Source organism: Camellia sinensis, chromosome 5 (assembly GCF_055761805.1).
Source record: "Camellia sinensis isolate YWXY chromosome 5, ASM5576180v1, whole genome shotgun sequence".
NCBI lineage: Eukaryota > Viridiplantae > Streptophyta > Magnoliopsida > Ericales > Theaceae > Camellia > Camellia sinensis.
Window position 1 is genome coordinate 201,428,192 of NC_138965.1, and position 18,944 is coordinate 201,447,135.

Here is an 18,944-nt window from a genome sequence, read left to right on the forward strand (position 1 = left end):
GGCTTGTTTGGCCTTGGTATGGGCAACCAGGAAGCTGCGGCACTACCTGTTAGCCCACTCTGTAATGTTGGTTTCGCGTTTGGATCCCATCAAATATCTCTTCGAGAAACCAGTACTTACGGGTAGGCTAGCTCGATGGCTGCTGTTGCTCTCCGAATTTGATTTGAAGTATATAACGCGCAAGTCAGTAAAAGGGAGAGCGGTAGCGGAGTTCCTTGCCGACCACCCGGTTGAGGGGGATGAAGCGATTGAGTATCTATTCCCAGATGAAGCCATTCTGCACGTCAAAGATGAAACTTGGACAATGTACTTTGACGGAGCTTCAAACCAGTATGGGTATGAGATAGGGGTGTTGCTGATAGCGCCTGATGATTCCCGTATCCCTTTAGCATTCAAGCTCCAGTTCAAAGTTTCCAACAATGAAGCAGAGTATGAGGCATGTATTGCTGGCCTGGAAGCAGCTCTAGAACTAGGGGCGAGACGGTTGGACGTCATTGGGGACTCGAACCTTGTTGTGTCTCAAGCAAAAGGAGATTGGAAAGTCAAGGAGGAAAGGATGATAATCTACCACCAAACCTTGGATCTGCTAATTCCTCGGTTTGAAAAGCTAAATTTCACCCACCTCGTAAGAGAGAACAACAGGTTTGCAGATTCATTAGTAACTCTATCTTCTATGATAGACATTCCGTCCGGAGTCCGGATGCGTCCCGTCATTATTGATCAGAAGTTCACGCCAGCATACGAGTCGATTTCCGCCATAGATGAGGTTCAAGACGGCAACCCCTGGTATTACGACATCTGGAACTTCTTGGAAAAGGAGACGTATCCACTAGGGGCAAATGCCAAGGATAAGAGGGCCATCAGAAGAATGGCTGTTCAGTTCATCATCTGCGGGGGTAAGCTGTACAAAAGGGGTCATCTGGGAATGCATAAGCTCTGTGTAGAAGCTGAAGAGTCGAAACGCCTGATGGAAGCCATCCATGGGGGAGAGTGCGGTGCACACATGAATGGAGTAATGCTGGCCAGAAAAATCCTCAGACAGGGCTACTACTGGTCAACCATGGAGGAGGATTGTATTAGCTTTGTTCGGCGATGCCACAAGTGTCAAATTCATGCAAACCGCATGAACATCCCGCCGTCAAAACTGTACAACATGACTTCGCCATGGCCTTTTTCAGTCTGGGGAATTGATGTGATCGGAGCTGTTACCCCGAAGGGGTCAAACGGGCATGAGTTTATCCTGGTAGCGATAGATTATTTCAGAAAGTGGGTCGAGGCCCAATCATACGCGGTGTTGAAAGCGTCGCATGTCGCAAAGTTCATCAGGAACAACATCACCTGTCGCTACGGGGTGCCAAACGAGATAATTTCAGATAATGGTTCCCACTTCAAGAAAGAAGTGATAGACTTGTTGGAGAAATACAATGTGGCTTTCCATAAGTCATCTACATACCGACCGCAGACCAACGGAGCGGTTGAGGCCGCCAACAAGAATGTCAAGCATATACTACAGAAGATGGTGGAAACCTATCGGGATTGGCCAGACAAGCTGCCATTTGCTCTGTGGGGCTACAGGACTTCAATCAGAACTTCTACTGGAGCAACTCCATATTCATTGGTCTATGGAATGGAGGCTGTTCTACCCATTGAGATTGAGATTCCGTCGTTACGAGTATTGGCTGAATGCCAGATAGCCGAGGCAGATTGGCAGCAAAGCAGATTCGAAGAACTCATGCTCTTTGATGAAAGAAGGCTGAAAGCACTGTACCACATCCAAAGCTATCAACGAAGAATTGCCCGGGCTTTCAACAAGAAGGTTAAGTCCTGGAATCTGAAAGAGGGAGATTTGGTGCTCAAAGACAACCGAGCTCCCATCCACGACCCAAGGGGCAAGTTCAAACCTAATTAGACTGGTCCTTACATCATCAAAGCTATCTGGTCAGGTGGAGCTGTGGTTCTGATGGATCTAGATGGCTTGGAGTTCTCACAACCGATCAATATGGACAAGTTGAAGAAATACTATCCTTGAGAGGCTCGCTAGGCCGAAAACCCGAAAGGGCGACCTAGGCAAAAGTCAGAGCACAAAAAAATTAGAAAATATAAAAACTGAGCTCGCAAGGTTGAAAACCCGCAAAGGGCGGCCTTGGCAAAAGTTAGAGCGCAAAAGGAGAGTGAAAATACTCGAGCGAACCTCCGCCTGAACTACGTAAGGCTTGATTCCCATCTTTGGGATACGTAGGCAACTTCACCTCGAAGTTCAGCCATAAACTTTTCCCCGATCAACTCTGTCCATTTTGATCGTCTCAGTCATCTTTATCCATCAGCATTTTGCGATCTCCGGTACAGTGCTGTTCAAACTAGGGGCAACTTTCCGTTGCCGCGACGGTGCAAAGTTACTCAGACTAGGGGCAACTTTCCAGTTGCAGGGATCTGGGGTTGTGCATTTCAGTGACAGATCTCCGGCGTGTCCAGTTCTGATCCACATCGAAAATAGTTTTGAAAGGTTTTAATAAAAGTTGACTTTGTTCAAATCAATCTTTTTACGACTAAGACCATTTTTGGACCAAAAACGGAAAATTTTCAGTACCATAACTTTCAATTTCATTGATTTCAAAGCTGAGTTCTCCTGCTCTTGCATTACAATCGAGGTTGCTTTGTAGTACATTCATAAAGAAAACTTGAAAATACTAAATAAGCAATAAATTTGGGGCATAGCTGAATCAAGTATCTCTGCGTCCCCTCCCAGAGCTAGACGGAGCATCTGATGCCAAGCTAGGCCCGACCTGTGCCTCCTCATTGAGCCAATCCAAGCACTCATCGGACAAAGTGCAACTGAAAGTAGAAGCAGGGGCCAGGAGCTCTCTAGTCCTCCATGCTGTGGCAAATCGGGCAAGCTGTGCACCCCGGATTGGGAAAGCGGCTGGGTACTCAATCCCCTCCGGTGGACAGGTCTGATCATGACCAAACTGACGCAGGAACCGGAACGGAAAATAGAATACGCAGTGGGTTAGACCAATCAATTGGATCCCAATCATGCGGGACATACTATAGCTCATTGCCGGGAGGTTGAGCCAAGGACAACGCCAAGCAATGCCGTCTGCGGGCAAATTGCACATCCAATCGAACCACCACCTTTCGTCAAGAGCATTGACTAGACGCTGCCGGAAGAAGTAGCCTCGAGCTGAATAAGCTGGGCAAGAGTCCACAACCTGCAACTTGTCCATTAACCATACCTAGGGGAGGGATGGAAAATGAGAGAATAAAGAACAGAGAGATGTACGATGAGAGAAAAGTAAGACAAGGGTTTTGTGAGAAAAACCGAGCCTGAGGGTCGAGTGATGTGAGCAAATATATATGTGAGGTTGGGTGGGAAACATTACCTGCAGCAGAAGTGGACTCCCAGCAAACCTAGTCGCCTCCCGGCAATAGACAGAATCTAAGCCCATCAGCGTCTCGGCCAAGGTCATGGCAATACAGCTCTTTCCTTCTCTCAAACCTTGGGCGACTTCAATTAGGCGAATGCTAGCCCCGCCGAAGCCCGAGGAAAGCAGAAAATGGGACAATATACACAAGCAGAGGGCGTGTTGCCGGAAACCCTGCCGATAATGGTTGCTGCGGTCACCAGCGTCGGAAAAACGATGGATCAAGCCGAGGATGTCTAGTTCCCCACTGCAGATCATAAATCGAGCATCATGCGCCGTGAGCCCACACATCCGTCCTAAAGCCTGAACGTGGCCAAAACGGAGCTGAGGCAAGATCACTTCAGAGCATTCAGATTCCATCAAAACCTGAAAATCTTCGAAAGTGGGACACATCTCTTGGCCGCCAAAGCTAAAAACATGCGTCACTGGATTCCAGAACCTTGCCGCGGCATGGAGAAAAGGAAGCTGTAGCGGAGTACGGCTCAGCGTGAATAGTGCATTCAAGCCGAAACCCCGGAAATTCAGCTTTTCCGAGCCATCTAGAGAAGAGATCCAAGATGTGATATTTTCTGCGAGGAACGCCTCCATCTTTGGCTAAAACTAAGATGAAATGAATGTTCCCGAAGTTGAAGCTTTTATAGAAGGAAAAACACTATTCACGGGGACACGTGTCAAAAATCTGGTGGCTGCAGGACTGAATGGCCGGCCAGCCACCTTTTTTGGCTGGCCAGCCATTTACTTTTTGCAGAAATGGCCGGCCAACTGTCTCTCTCTACAAAAAATGGCCGGCCGGCTCCTAGGGATGGCCAGCAATGCTGCAGTGTATCCTCTGGGCCCTGTTTTACTCTTCGAGGGAAAGTTCCAAGCATTTCCATGCAACGGGAGAGTCAAAGGCCTTCATTTCGGATGCGTTCCGATGCCCAAATCGTCAGAAGTACACTTTGTTGTTGTTAAGTTTTGTTTATCGAGTTGTTGTTTTGCTTATCGAGTTGTTTGTCGAGCGGACGTGTTTCGTGTTTTTTTTGAGTCATTGCTCTCTGTTTAAGCAATTTTTGTTAAAATCTTGTTTATTTGCGTTGTTGCATTTTGTTTATCGAGTTGTAAACTTGCTAAAGATTCTGTTATATCTTAGTAAGTTGAGTTGCTTAGTTTGTTGCGTCGGTTCACTACCTGACTTGGTAATTACACAATGCACATTCCCATTCAATCTCATTTTTGTGCGAAATAAATTGATGCGATACGATGCTAAAGTTTAAAATACAAACATCTTTTCAAAAGCTCTTTCGTTTCATCATGCTTTACAACAAACAAAGGTACAAGTTTTACAGAAAATAAAACTGCCTAACAGTGTGCAAAGTGCTACAAACTACTAGTAAAAAGAAAAATAAAGCAGGAAATAGCAACATCAAAGTCCTCGGGAGCGGGAACGAGAAGCACGCCTCATCCTCTTCTGCGGGACAATCTCCACACCATCATCTGAGTCAGAGCTGTCATCCTCAGGATTCCCCTCAGCCTCACCTCTATTCCCCGAGCCAAAACCGGAGCCCCCCTCCTCAGCAGATGTCTCTGACTGACGGTCGGTAGCCTCCTCCTCCTCCTCAGCATCCTCCTCCTCCTCATCAGGCTCCACCTCCACAACGTGAGCCCTACGTCTGCGGACAGGCCCCCCTCGAGCTCCTCGAAAAGGCCTAGATGGCCCGGCTCCTCGGGAAGGCCGAGATGGCCCCGCCCCCTGAAAAGGCCCATATGGTCCAGCTCCCCAATGAGGCCCGGGTGGCCTGGTCTGCGGCTGACCGGACCATGAAGGCATCTGAAAACAAAGAGTTCAATTCAAATACATCAGTCCGAATATATACATCAGATGCAGATACAAGCAAAGGCTACATGAAGTGGGTGCATGTAAATACAATGTACAAGTGGGGTGTGTGTCAGATGTGCTCTACACAAATAGTCTATAGATGCAGTAGAAATCAGCATGTCATCAGAAGTATGATAAATGCTAGAAAACTGAAGGGTACCTGGATGCCCGCGACAGACAACTGTGCCTCCCTACGCAAGACCATGCCCTCGAGTGTGGCCACCAGTCCAACCACCTCCTCCATGTACCCTTGCGATGGCTGCAAAAATGAGCTCATAATCATCAGTGAACAGAAGAGTGTCTAAACATCTGAATGATGAATGAAAAGAAGTGGAGCATACCGGCGGTGAGTCCGGATCAATGGCGTATCGATCACTGGGCATCGGAGGCTCTAGTGGAATCGGAGTTGGGAAGCTAGCCCCATACTGCCACGCCATCAACTCAGTAGGCATATCTGGCCATCCGGGATGAGGATGAACCGACGGAGTCGGAGGAACCGGTCTACTCCCACCTCTAGATGTACCGGCCCTGCTAGTAGAAGGGGCGTCTGCAGCCCGAGCCCGAGCCTGGTCCGAGGATGACATACCGGCAGGCCTCATCATCGGGATACGAGCTTCCGTCAATGGAGGCATCAAATATATGTGACGGTAAGTGGCGTAGTCCCCCTCCTCAACATGTAGTAAAGCATCACTACCTAGCATGGCGCCGACTACCTCTGAGTAAGAGAGCCTATCAGCAGTCCGCATACTGGCTGGGGGTACTGCGGGAATATCCTGAGAAAGATACCCCCATACCTGATGCAGAAAGCGCTCCCCCAGGAACCATACCCTGCCAACCGGCCCTTCGAGCAGGACCCTATACTGGGAAATGCCCGACGCTCCGGTATACTGAAGTCGGAGGTCGTCACCCAGGGACACCTATGGCTGCCATGTGATCTGCGGATGATAAATGCATAAATCAATCAGAAGTCGAGAATACACAGAGCAAATCAAAGATGAGAATGAAAAGAACTGAAAGTTCTGAAGTACCTCTGAATGTCGCACAGTGTCGAAGTACTGTCGCAGACGAAGGAGGGTCTCTCGAGGTCTCGGCCGGTGCGGGCCCTCGATTATCAATGAATATGGGGTCATGGGAATTCCTACCACCTCCAGCTCTGGGGCTAATGATGGGAAGTATACATAGACCCACAACTGAGAAAAGCAATGCAGAATGTAAGCACGAAATGCTGAGAGCAAAATACAGACTGTAAAAGTGCGCTGTGTGTGTGCAATGTACAAGTAATGAGAAGCAGAAATGTAAATCAAGGGGACATAAAGTACCTCCCAGGCTCTCCAGTAGCCGCCAAGCAAATCGCCCCGCCCGCGGGAGGTCGCGCTCATATAAAAGTAAAAGGTAGCCAGGCCGGCGCCACCCCAGTCATATCGATGGACCTGTGATAGGTCGACTAGAGCGCTCAGCAGGTATAGCCCAACAGTGTTCCCTCTGTCGGCAAACAGGGTAGTCCCGAAGAGGAACATCAGGAAACCACGGGCATACTGCTCTGTCTCCTCGGAAGTCTCAGGCACCATCTCCGCCCGCCGAAAATGGGAAGAGAACCAAGTGTATCGGACTCTCCCAGAGACCCTGTCAATAGGTGGGTGAGCCCCCAATAGATACATCCAGGCGGCCTCCTACTCGCCCATATCCTCATCATAGGGGATGGACCAACCTCCGACGTCTAAGCCGGTCAATACAGCGAAGTCAAAAGGGGTCATGGTCATATCCCCGGTAGCAGAGAAATGAAAGGAGTTGGTGGTGTCCCACCATCTCTCTACCAAGGCTGCCATCAGCGTCCTCCTGGCAGGACAACGTGACAACCCGACGCAGAAGGGTCCGAATCCTGCCAAATCTACCAAATCTCGGACGCCCTTCGGGAGCTCGGCATACCAATCCCGCGCGATGGTAGAACCATATCCCCGCACACTGCGGGAACCAACCTGCATTCAGAATGAATACATGTGTCAATAATGAGATGAAATGGGCTGTGTGCCAATGAGATGAAATGGGCTGTGTGCCAATGAGATGAAATGGGCTATGTGCCAATGGAATGAAATGGACTGTGTGCCAATGAAATGAAAGGGCTGTGTCAACAATGAGATGAAATGGGCTGTGTGCCAATGGAATGAAATGGGTTGTGTGCCGATGAAGTGAAATAAGCTACATGCAAATTCTAATGTGGGCTGCGTGTTCACTATCTATCTGGGCTGCGTGTTCAGAAAATTTAAATTTTGGGTTGCGTGTTCAACTTTCAGTTAAATTGTGGGCTGCGTGTTCACTATCTATCTGGGCTGCGTGTTCAGAAAATTTGAATTTTGGGCTGCGTGTTCAACTTTCAGTTAAATTGTGGGCTGCGTGTTCACTATCTATCTGGGCTGCGTGTTCAGAAAATTTGAATTTTGGGCTGCGTGTTCAACTTTCAGTTAAATTGTAGGCTGCGTGTTCACTATCTACCTGGGCTGCGTGTTCAGAAAATTTGAATTTTGGGCTGCGTGTTCAACTTTCAGTTAAATTGTGGGCTGCGTGTTCACTATCTATCTGGGCTGCGTGTTCAGAAAATTTGAATTTTGGGCTGCGTGTTCAACTTTCAGTTAAATTGTGGGCTGCGTGTTCACTATCTACCTGGGCTGCGTGTTCAGAAAATTTGAATTTTGGGCTGCGTTTTCAACTTTCAGTTAAATTGTGGGCTGCGTGTTCACTATCTACCTGGGCTGCGTGTTCAGAAAATTTGAAGTTTGGGCTGCGTGTTCAACTTTCAGTTAAATTGTGGGCTGCGTGTTCACTATCTACCTGGGCTGCGTGTTCAGAAAATTTGAATTTTGGGCTGTGTGTTCAACTTTCTGTTAAATTGTGGGCTGCGTGTTCACTATCTATCTGGGCTGCGTGTTCATAAAATTTGAATTTTGGGCTGCCTGTTCAACTTTCAGTTAAATTGTGGGCTGCGTGTTCACTATCTACCTGGGCTGCGTGTTCAGAAAATTTGAATTTTGGGCTGCGTGTTCAACTTTCAGTTAAATTGTGGGCTGCGTGTTCACTATCTATCTGGGCTGCGTGTTCAGAAAATTTGAATTTTGGGCGGCGTGTTCAACTTTCAGTTAAATTGTGGGCTGCGTGTTCACTATCTACCTGGGCTGCGTGTTCAGAAAATTTGAAGTTTGGGCTGCGTGTTCAACTTTCAGTTAAATTGTGGGCTGCGTATTCACTATCTACCTGGGCTGCGTGTTCAGAAAATTTGAAGTTTGGGCTGCGTGTTCAACTTTCAGTCAAATTGTGGGCTGCGTGTTCACTATCTATCTGGGCTGCGTGTTCAGAAAATTTAAAGTTTGAGCTGTGTGTCCACTTTCGAATTCGAGCTGTGTGTTCGACAAATCAGTGTTTGAACCGTGTGTTCTAATGTGGGCTGTGTGTTCGCAATTAATTAATGAGCCGAGTGTTCAGAAATTCAAGTGTTGAAACTACATGTTCAAGATGTAAGCAAAGTACTATGTCATAAGCTAAACTGCATGTTCAAGCATGGCAAAGGTGCGAAATGTAAAATACAGAAGATGAGGTAAATACCTCTCGGGCCTCGTGAGAGAGATGCTGCTCCGGCTCTCTGAGAAGCAGATCCCCGGGTGCTCGCTCGTCAAAACTGGTAAAGTGACGGAAGACAGCGCGCGGAAGGACGTGTGCTGGCGGACGGTACCTCCCGGGAATGAAAGGTCGGGTCCTCGGAGGTAGAGTCATGGGATCGAAATCATCTCCGGCACCTGGAAAACCTCCGCCGTGAGGAGAATTGCCCGCCATTTTCAAAGAATCTGTAAAAGGGAGCAGAAATGAGCAAAATGGGCCAAAATTGGAAAAAGTCAACAAAAGTCAACTCTCGGGAAATAAAAAGTCAACAAAAGTCAAATCCCGAGAAAATATTCCAAATATTGAGGCAAACTTACCTCAAGTGGCGAAAATACAAAAAGAAGCTCCGAAGCCGGAATTTAATCGCTTCAAAGTGCTTGAAACTGAGTGTTTTTGCGAAAACAATTTGCACGGGGCGTTGGAAAATGCACGTGAAACTCAGATCTGGAGAGGAAAGTGTTGTAGAAGGCAAGAAAGGAAGGGGCCTCGGCTGCCTTTTATAGGCCTCAAGTCTTGGTTGAAGAAGCATGCAAAAGGGAGTGAAAAAGACCAAAATACCCCCGGATAAGGCAAATGGCCAGCCGGCCCCTATTACTAGCCGGCCAGCTATCTGCTTTTTGCAGAAATGGCCGGCCAGCCATTAGCTTTATTGGAAACCGGCTGGCCACCCCCCCTTGGGAAGATAAAGGCCGGCCATGTCCCCCACATGCCCACCTAGCTCTCTGCAAATTTTGAGGAAGATCGGAGTCCCCGGGACCTGAAAAAGTTCAAGAAAAGTACACTTCCGGTCGCGAAATAGCTCCGTCGGGACTTCGGCTTCAAGTTCTGACATGTGTATCATCATCATTCATCGAAATCCAAGTGTGCCCTTTTTAAATGAGTTGTAACCTTTCAGGGAAGCGGATCGGAGGCCGTAATTGGGTTGCCTTCGCCGAAACACGCGTTTCCGTACTCGTTGTTTCATGACAAATGAGCACCCTGATTTATGCTCGTTTTGTACTATCGTGCACATAACTTGCATTCTCATGAGCATACTTGCCTTGTCATGTACATTTCTTGATATTGGCATACCTCCATGTTTGAGCATGCGTTGTCACGCATGTTCCATTCTTGCATTGCGATACATACACTTGCCGGCACTGCGTGTGTCGAGCTTTCGGAACCACATTAAATATATGTTGGTAGCATATTGTACTTGTTGCAATTTCTCTCTTTTGCAGGCACGATATTGTATGTACAGTTCAATTGAGGCTGGTGCGACCAGACGAATCGCGCAGGTATCGTATCTTCTCCGTGTGAGACGTGGCGGGGATTGAATAGTCCTCCACATTCTTAACTGCATGAAATGTAGTTGTTGCTTTGCATTCTCGCTTAAAACTGTTGCATCTATTTGCGAATACTTGCTTCATTACAGCTTGCTGCATTTGCACGATCATTGGGTTACCTTCGGCTTCTTGCATATCATTTGCATTTTGCCCCCTGCCTGCGGGCATGCCTGTGGGCGCATCTCTGTTTATCCTGTCTGTTTGTCTAAGTCTTCGGCCTTGTCAAAAATGGGTCGTCTCTGGGCTTTGACATTCACTCTCGTCACTTGTGACTTCCGAGTTCTGTCAAAGAGGGGCAACTGTAGACACCCCATTTTTGACCGACCTTAAGACTCAGACGTCACCGATTGAGCGCTTGGTGATATTGCATAATGTGCTCATTCAGAAGTTTCAGAGTCGCGGCCGTGAGCTCTGCCTCCGGACTTCCGAACCCTCTTCTGTGCCTTGTCTCGGTTTGCGAACCAGACTCGGTTTTCTCTGTTTCTTTTCCTGAGGGAAGGGAGAGGTCCTGTAGACCATCTCTCAGTGGCCGTAGGCTACATTTGGTGGCCGTAGGCCATTTTGCCCATTTCGGAGTCCGGTTCCCGGTTTTCGGGACCGTAGGCCGTGTGCCTCGGTTCGGGACCGCTTAACCATCTCCTATTGCTCTGATTTTTGGCATACTTCTTATTTTCTCCCTTTTGAGGGACACTGGGGTCTGAGAAACCCACTTCGTGGTCGAATACCACTTTCGGTGCTTAACAGCCCATTTTCGGGATCCCGAACTGCGTGTTTTGGTCCCCGAGCTTTCGTTTTGCAACGGTTTTCGTTCATTTTTGGCAGGTACCTCTGTTTTATCACTGGAGAGGTCACTGAAGGGTGGGAGGCCAGCAATTGTTGCAGCAACCAGTTATCTCTCCTCCGGAGCCTCCCGGCACCCATTTTTCCAACTTCCGGGCTAATGTTGAACACCTTGGAGTTAATGTTGCCAACTTTCAACCACATATCTGTGATCTACACACATGGGAGGCCCCTAAAAGTTGGTGGCCGGCCATTAAGGTTACCTGACCCTTTTGACCCCTTTCTTCCGGGCTAATGTTGAACCCCTTGGGCCCACATTCTTGAACTTTCAACCACATATCTGTGATCTACACACATGAGAGGCCCCTAAAAGTTCATGGCCGGCCAGTAATTCAACTTGACCCTTTTGACCCCCTCTTTCCGAGCCAATGTTGAACCCCTTGGACCCACTTTCTTGGAATTTTAACCACATGGTTGTGTTGTACACACATAGGAGTACCTCACCAGTTGCTGGCCGGCCAGAAAATATGATTGAACCTTTTGACCCCTAGCCGGCCGGCTAGGGGGTGTGGCCGGCCGGCCACCTGCAACAAAAGTACTAGGCCGGCCGTGTTCCTTGCACTGTGCACTTTACAGCTGTGGGGCAATATCCCCCAGAAAAGATCTTTACCCGGGGGATATTTTGTAGGGGAATTTTGCTCTCCTTTTCCCCCACCTTTACACCCCCTTTTGAACCCTTATAACCAGCTGGTGGCCTCCTTTGTTGGGGTTGGAAAAACTCTCCTTCAAGCCTCCATACACAACTCCATCTTCATCCTTCTCAATTCTTTGAAAAACCCTAAGTCCCTAACCATCATTCCTTCTACACCACCAAGCTCTACCACCACTACCTCATTTCCAGCAACAAGGAAGGTTTCTCAAAGGCCAAAGAAGCTGCAAATTCATCCAAGAAGCAACAAAAGTTTGAGTCTTCAAGGGTAAGTAATACTTTTACCCTTTTGACCCTTTTTCTTGATCTATTTCTAAGCCCCACTTGCTTTTTGTTTCAAGCTCCGGCCCTAACTGAAAAGGGCCCTCTTTTGAGCTCATTTTCACTTTTCATTAAGGGCTCAACCCTGTTTGAGCCCTCCATAATACACTTGCTTCATTGACCCTCTTGTATGTCATAGTTTTGCATGCTATTTTTGGCCCATGAGAAATTTATTTTCGAGCATGTTGTAAACTGATATTAGGCTTATTTTGAGCCCCTCTTCAACATTGAAGAAGGGCTCAACACCATTTGGGGTTTCCATGTTGTACCTACCTTTATACTCCTCTTTTCTTCCCCCATTCTTGCATGCAATGGCAGCCTACCATGCTTTTGTTTTTGGCCATTTTACAGTTCTGAAAAAGTTCTTATTTTGGTCCATACTTCATGTTTCATTTAGGTCCTTTCATGGTTTGGGGCCTCCATAGGTCACTTCATGTTATATCCCTCTTTTATTCCCCATTCTTGCATGTTTAGTTAGCCTACCATGCTTTTGTTTTTGGCCATTTTACAGTTCTAGAAAAGTGCTTATTTTGGTCCATTCTACATGTTTTATTAAGGGTCTTTGGCTGTTTGGTGATTATTTTGTATACCTCATGTTATAGCCACTTTCGAGCCTTATTTCGCATCACATTTCTATCATGTTTGTATACTGATTTGAGGTCTGCCATATACTGTAAATATTCATATTTTTGGTCCCTCTTCAGTGTTGTAGAAGGAAATTTTTCAGTTTGGGTTTTGCTTGTATCACTTGCTTCATTACCCCTCTTTTGGCCCTTATTCTTGCATGCTATTTTTGCCATACCTATGCTTGCTGTTTGGCCATGCTTATAACTGTGAAAGTGCCTTTTTTGGGACTGTCTAGCTTCTGTATTTGCATTGCATGTCCATATTGTGCATGTTTGGCATAGCTATAGGCCATTTCGGGTGCCTAATGTTGCATTTCATGTCATTTCGCTTCATTTCGGGACTGTTTTCCTCCATATTTTACTGCTGAAATTCCATTAGAATGATTGCTATCATTTCCATGTCATTTCATCATATTTTGCCATCGTCTCGGTTTGCGTGCCCGTGTGCACGCATTTCGAGGCACTTCATTTTCATCAACCGGTTTCTTATGTGAGTGTGGCTGAGGCTCACTCATGTTGGTATAAGCCCATTTGTCATTTCCATGTCATTTCATCATATTTTGTCATCGCCTCGGTTTGCGTGCCCGTGTGCACGCATTTCGAGGCACTTCTTTTTTATCCGACGACATCTTATGTGAGTATGGCTGAGGCTCACTCATGTTGGTATAAGCCCATTTGTCATTTCCATGTCATTTCATCATATTTTGCCATCGCCTCGGTTTGCGTGCCCGTGTGCACGCATTTTGAGGCACTTCATTTTCATCAACCGGCTTCTTATGTGAGTGTGGCTGAGGCTCACTCATGTTGGTATAAGCCCATTTGTCATTTCCATGTCATTTCATCATATTTTGTCATCGCCTCGGTTTGCGTGCCCGTGTGCACGCATTTCGAGGCACTTCTTTTTTATCCGACGGCATCCTATGTGAGTGTGGCTGAGGCTCACTCATGTTGGTATAAGCCCATTTGTCATTTCCATGTCATTTCATTGCATTCCGCCATCGCCTCGGTTTGCGTGCCCGTGTGCACGCATTTCGAGGCACTTCATTTTCATCAACCGGCTTCTTATGTGAGTGTGGCTGAGGTTTCCTCATGTTAGTATAAGTCCATGTTGTGTTTTCATAGCATTTTACCATTGCCTCAGTTTGCGTGCCCGTGTGCACGCATTTCGAGGTATCTCATTTTCATTGCGTTTTACCATTGCCTCGATTTGCATGCCCGTGTGCACGCATTTCGAGGCACCTCATTTTCATTGCATTTACCATTGCCTCGGTTTGCGTGCCCGTGTGCACGCATTTCAAGGCATCTCATTTTCATTACATTTACCATTGCCTCAGTTTGCGTGCCCGTGTGCACACATTTCAAGGCATCTCATTTTCATTGCATTTACCATTGCCTCGGTTTGCGTGCCCGTGTGCACGCATTTCAAGGCATCTCATTTTCATTGCATTCATGTATCATCTCGGTTTGCGTGCCCGTGTGCACGCATTTCGAGGCATCTGGGTTTGCGTGCCCGTGTGTACACATTTCGAGGCGTTTCATTTCCATAGCATTGTATATGTTAGGATTGTATCTTAGTTGCATTTCACGCATATCATGCATACTGCATCATGTCCGGAATAAGAGTTAGCCCGGGCACGGGAAACGAGGTACATTTCATACTCCGAGTGACGGAATGTGTCTCAATTCGCCAGTCACCGACACTCCGGATTATCCATGATGGAGTTAGGTTTTAGCTGTAGTTTCATGTGCATTCATCCTATATCGAGTTGTGCATTTCGACTCCTCGGCCATCATGCCTCGGTATACGTGATTGGTGGCACGAGGATCGAGACATGCATATATCTGTGCAAATACCTTGCTATGCCCCTTTCCTGCTCTCTGTTGCAGCAAAATCAGGAATCAGCAACTTTTCGGGGCTTGGCACGCATTTCAAGAACAGATGTAAACAGAGGCTAATTGGGGCATTCCGGTGGATTTCCGCGCAAAACAATCCGGACATGCATCATCCATCAGAAGCAAGGCTGTCCCTGGCTTGCATGCCAGTTTTATTTGCTTTCTTAGTTAATTCATTAATTAATTAGGATTCTGTAATATTTGGGACTGTAATATTCTTTTATTTCGGGACTGTAATATTTGGACTGTATATTTATTCGGACCCTCTGCGTGAGGGCATAACTGTAATAAGTGTGCGTGAGTGTGTTGTATGTCTTCCAACCCCACGTCTTTCTCCCTTTTATTTACCCGCTTATGATGGTTAGATTAGGGCATGTTTCAATTAGCATACAGTATGACAGCATGTTTGCATCATTCATCTGTATTGCATGCATCGGGCTCGGCGCATCATACTAACTGCATTGTATTTTCAATTCCAAATTGAATACATGTTAGCTGTAGCATTCCATATGCCATGTTTAGAATAGCCGAGCCTACTATAGGTTGCATTTTTGCATGTGTTGCATTAAGCATTTTTGTATACTTAGGATCATGCATGATTTCTAATGTGGTTTCTATTTTGGCTTGGAGTACTCGGTAAGCTTTATGCTTTAGCATCCTTGCATGCGTGTGAGTGTTGCTATGAATAGCATGCTTACCATGAGGCTATGTGCTTATGTGATATAACTGCCTGAATGCCTGTGGGTGAAGGTTGGGTTATCTGAATTGGAATAAATCATCAAATGTTTCAAGCCTACCTGCGGGTAGCAAACCATTTTCAAAAACAAGCATGAAATGTTTTGTTCCAATCTGGGCGACCCGGTCTATACTTATATGCTGTAAGCATCACATAGTAGCCTAGGCTAATAACCGGAATAAGAACTCACAATGTTTTCAAAAATTGATATCATGGTTAGTAGAGGCCGGTCTATGACCGGGCGAGCGGGGGTGCTCACGAAGTGACCTTCCCCAATCGTACCCAAGTTCCCGAGCCGAGGCAACTTTGGTGATGACGGACACGTGGCCTTTTGGCACCGAGTCAGGGTTTCCTAAATTTCCCAAAATAAAATATTTAGGTGGCGACTCTGTATCTGGCAAAGCAGTCCATGTTTGGCACTACTTTTTCAAAAATCAGTTTCTCAAAATGATTTGTCGGATTTGGACTCTTTGGTTCAGATTAGGAACCGTGACATTCAAGAGTCCGAGCTGTAGTGACCCCTAATGAACAGAACGGGAGCTAACCCTCCCGGGGCGTTCGGGGGACGTCTACACAAGGGTTGAAAGAAACAGAATTCGAAATAAAGGTCAAAAAACTTTTTTATCAAGTAAAAGCATATCAACTTCAGCCGCCTAGCCTGGAGAAGATAGAAGATAGAATAAAGAAGGAATAGAAGTTCATTGACCATAGTTGGGACAAGTTTCATGACCTTGTAATTTATTATGTTCCTTATTTTTATGAACTTGAATATGTAGCCAAAGAAGGCTTCTGATATAGTCGCTTTTGTCTTAATAAAGCTTAAGATATTTTTCTTTTATTTGGCATGGTTTGATTTTACCCCATTTGTCAAAGCCAAACAAACTTAGGGCTTCAAAATCAACAATTTCATCATTCGCATCTCAATTTGATCATACCTAATGAAATATTGAAAACCCAATTTGAATTTTTCCAACTTATGGAGTGTAATTAACAACTTTTGCCGGTTTCCTTTTAAAATCAAAGCTTCGAATTTATCAATTCTGCTCTTCGAAACTCGATTTGATCATATCCAGTTCCCCAACATATGGTTAATACAATCAAGTGATTTCAAATCAACTAATTTTGTTTCGAACAAACAGTGTACATTTTTCAAAATATGCAAACCTCTTTTAAGAACTGCACTGTTGTATTCCAAAAAATGTGATTTCCTCTATGTATTATCAAATCAACTATTGATTTTGACACTTAGAACAACAATTTCTAACCTTAAGGTATTTCAAGTTTTGCTTCGAAGGATTTTACTGTCACTGACAAACCCTAAAACAGGTCCTTAATCCTTTTGAAGTAAGCAAATACTTGAGTATTCTTGCATCCTTAGGCATGGAATGTGTTTTGAAGTCGACTTCTTGCCTTCAAAGCCGTTTGTTATCTGATTTTGGCGACAAAATTTGGCTTCGAAGCCAAATATTTTATTTTGAAACTGACGATAGTATTTGAGATGTGTTTCCCTCCATAACTATCAATATCACGAGGAACTTTTCACACTCGTACCTTTAGTACTTCTTTGTGAGTTCCGTTCATGGAAAATGATTGAATGCTTTTTCAGACAGAAGAGTTTAAAAACCTTTTTATTTTGTGCTCCCAATCCACTTGATCGTCTAACACACAAACCCTTTCATCCTCTACTAGCTTTCCTTTTCTCTCTACTCCCTTTCCCGACTTCGTCTTTTGAAAAAAATTTCTATCAATGGTTTTTTCTTCTTTGAAAATACCGGTCGTGGAGCATGCAAGTCCGTCTGTAACCTTGAAAAGGATCATTGATGCAGAATGTGAGAAGTACAAGGCTGGTGAGAAAAGCGCCATTGACGGACGCATCTTCATTCCTCGTCATCATGAGCAGCAAGAGTATGTGCTTGGGCCTATTTTCAGGGAGATTCCTACTGAGCTTCCAGCTCTGTATCCACGTCTAGAAGACCATTGTCTCCTTTACGAAGGTGGTCTTGACTGGGGAAGCTGGAGGATGAACCGTCCCCATCACTGCTGGCCCACGGTGAGACCAGAGTGGCAAGAATGGTATGATCGGGTTGTCCCTGATAGGACTCTGGATCTTTAAGAGCTCTGCCTTTTCGATGCCCTCAAATTATCCAGGTTCACTATTTCGAAGGACCCTTTCTTAATACCTGCTGCCCTTTGTTTTTGGAATTTTGATTTTAATTTCTTTCAATTCAGATGTGGGATGATGGCCCCTACTGTTCTTGATATCTGTCATCTATTAGGATTGTTCCCTAGTGGAACCCCTATTGATCCAGATTATCCTGACCTCAAAACCCCTTTTTCCGTCCCCTCTCTTAACTCATCCTATAGTGACTTTGTCAAGGCTGAGAATAAAAGAGAGGGCCCTGTGATTGATAGGGAATTCTTTTATTTTATATTATATTGGCTTTGCAAGTTCTTTTTCTGCACCTCTTCTCAGAGGATCATGCCTGAATTCGCCTCTCTTGCCAAAGCCCTTGTCTTACAAAAAAAGGTGGCCTTAGCTCCATATGTTCTAGGTCATGTATATAGAGTTTGTTCTCCTTTTTTATGAGAAACCCTTGGATACCAATCAAGGAGGTCCATTTTGGATACTTCAACTTTGGCTTTTTGCATATTTTACTGAGCTACAATCTAAATGCCCAAAGTTTTTAGAGCCAAATCCTACTACTCATGGCATGAGGTTAGCCAATGTTTCACTCTATCCTTCTACCTATGCTTTTTACTTTTATTTCTTCCACCAACTCCCAGTTTCCCTTTCTTCTCACAACTTCCATCCCTTCGAACCTACCAACATTGGCCCATCCTGGTTGAGGACCTTTCCGAATGATAGGTTCTGCTCTTTACCCCCAACACAAGAACATATGGGCCTCTATTCTGATCCCTAGAGAGTTACTCATTGGGACTATGAACCCCAGAGCTTACAAATGCATTGCTGAGCCACATTGTCCTGCCCAATTTGCTAGGCAATTTGGCTTCTCACAGGGGGTCCCAATACCTCTCTGCAGCCAGACCAATTTAAGCCTTACCCGCAGGGACTTGAAGGTTCGAAGATCCAGATTAGAAGAAGCAACTTCTAAATTTATCCAGGACTTTATTGACTTTGAGTACTTCCTTTTCATTCCTCAAAGTAACTTATTGAAAAGGTGCCAGAACTGGTAGATAGCCAACATGGAGGTATACTTAGTCATTCCTCCCCAAGACCTATTAATGGTACTGGACGTACCTCAAGCCAAATCGAAAGGGGCTGGAGTTGTTACTTCTTCCACTGCTCCTGCTACTACAGTTCTTGCACCTGTCACCACAAAGCCTATTCCTGGTGCCTCAACTCCTCCTAGAGTTACTTGAGCTACCTCGAAGAAAGGTATGTACCCTTGCTTCTCTTCTCTCCTTCTCCTTTATAATGCTCTTATCCTTACATATAGTTATTTCTTTGGTGTAGGTGGTGCAGGTACCTTACAGGGAGATTCTCTCCAAAAGGTCCAAGCTTTAAACCTTCTCAAGAGCAAATAGCAATAACAAAAGAAAAGAAAACTTTTACTTGATCCTAAAGAGGAGGCACCTGGGGTTCACACAGTAGTAGAAGAAGAAGC

The 18,944-nt window shown here is 45.7% G+C and overlaps 1 protein-coding gene across 1 annotated transcript; it reads right to left on the reverse strand.

Annotated features, from left to right (window-relative positions):
- Positions 1-4,776: 4,776 nt before the first annotated feature.
- On the reverse strand, positions 4,777-5,562 carry LOC145790335 (uncharacterized). The gene is made up of 2 exons (XM_082868077.1): positions 5,441-5,562; positions 4,777-5,232 (listed from the first exon to the last, which is right to left on the reverse strand). The coding sequence occupies exons 1-2, from the start codon at positions 5,555-5,557 to the stop codon at positions 4,828-4,830; spliced, it is 522 nt and encodes a 173-aa protein (XP_082724203.1). The 5' UTR covers positions 5,558-5,562; the 3' UTR covers positions 4,777-4,827.
- Positions 5,563-18,944: the final 13,382 nt, after the last annotated feature.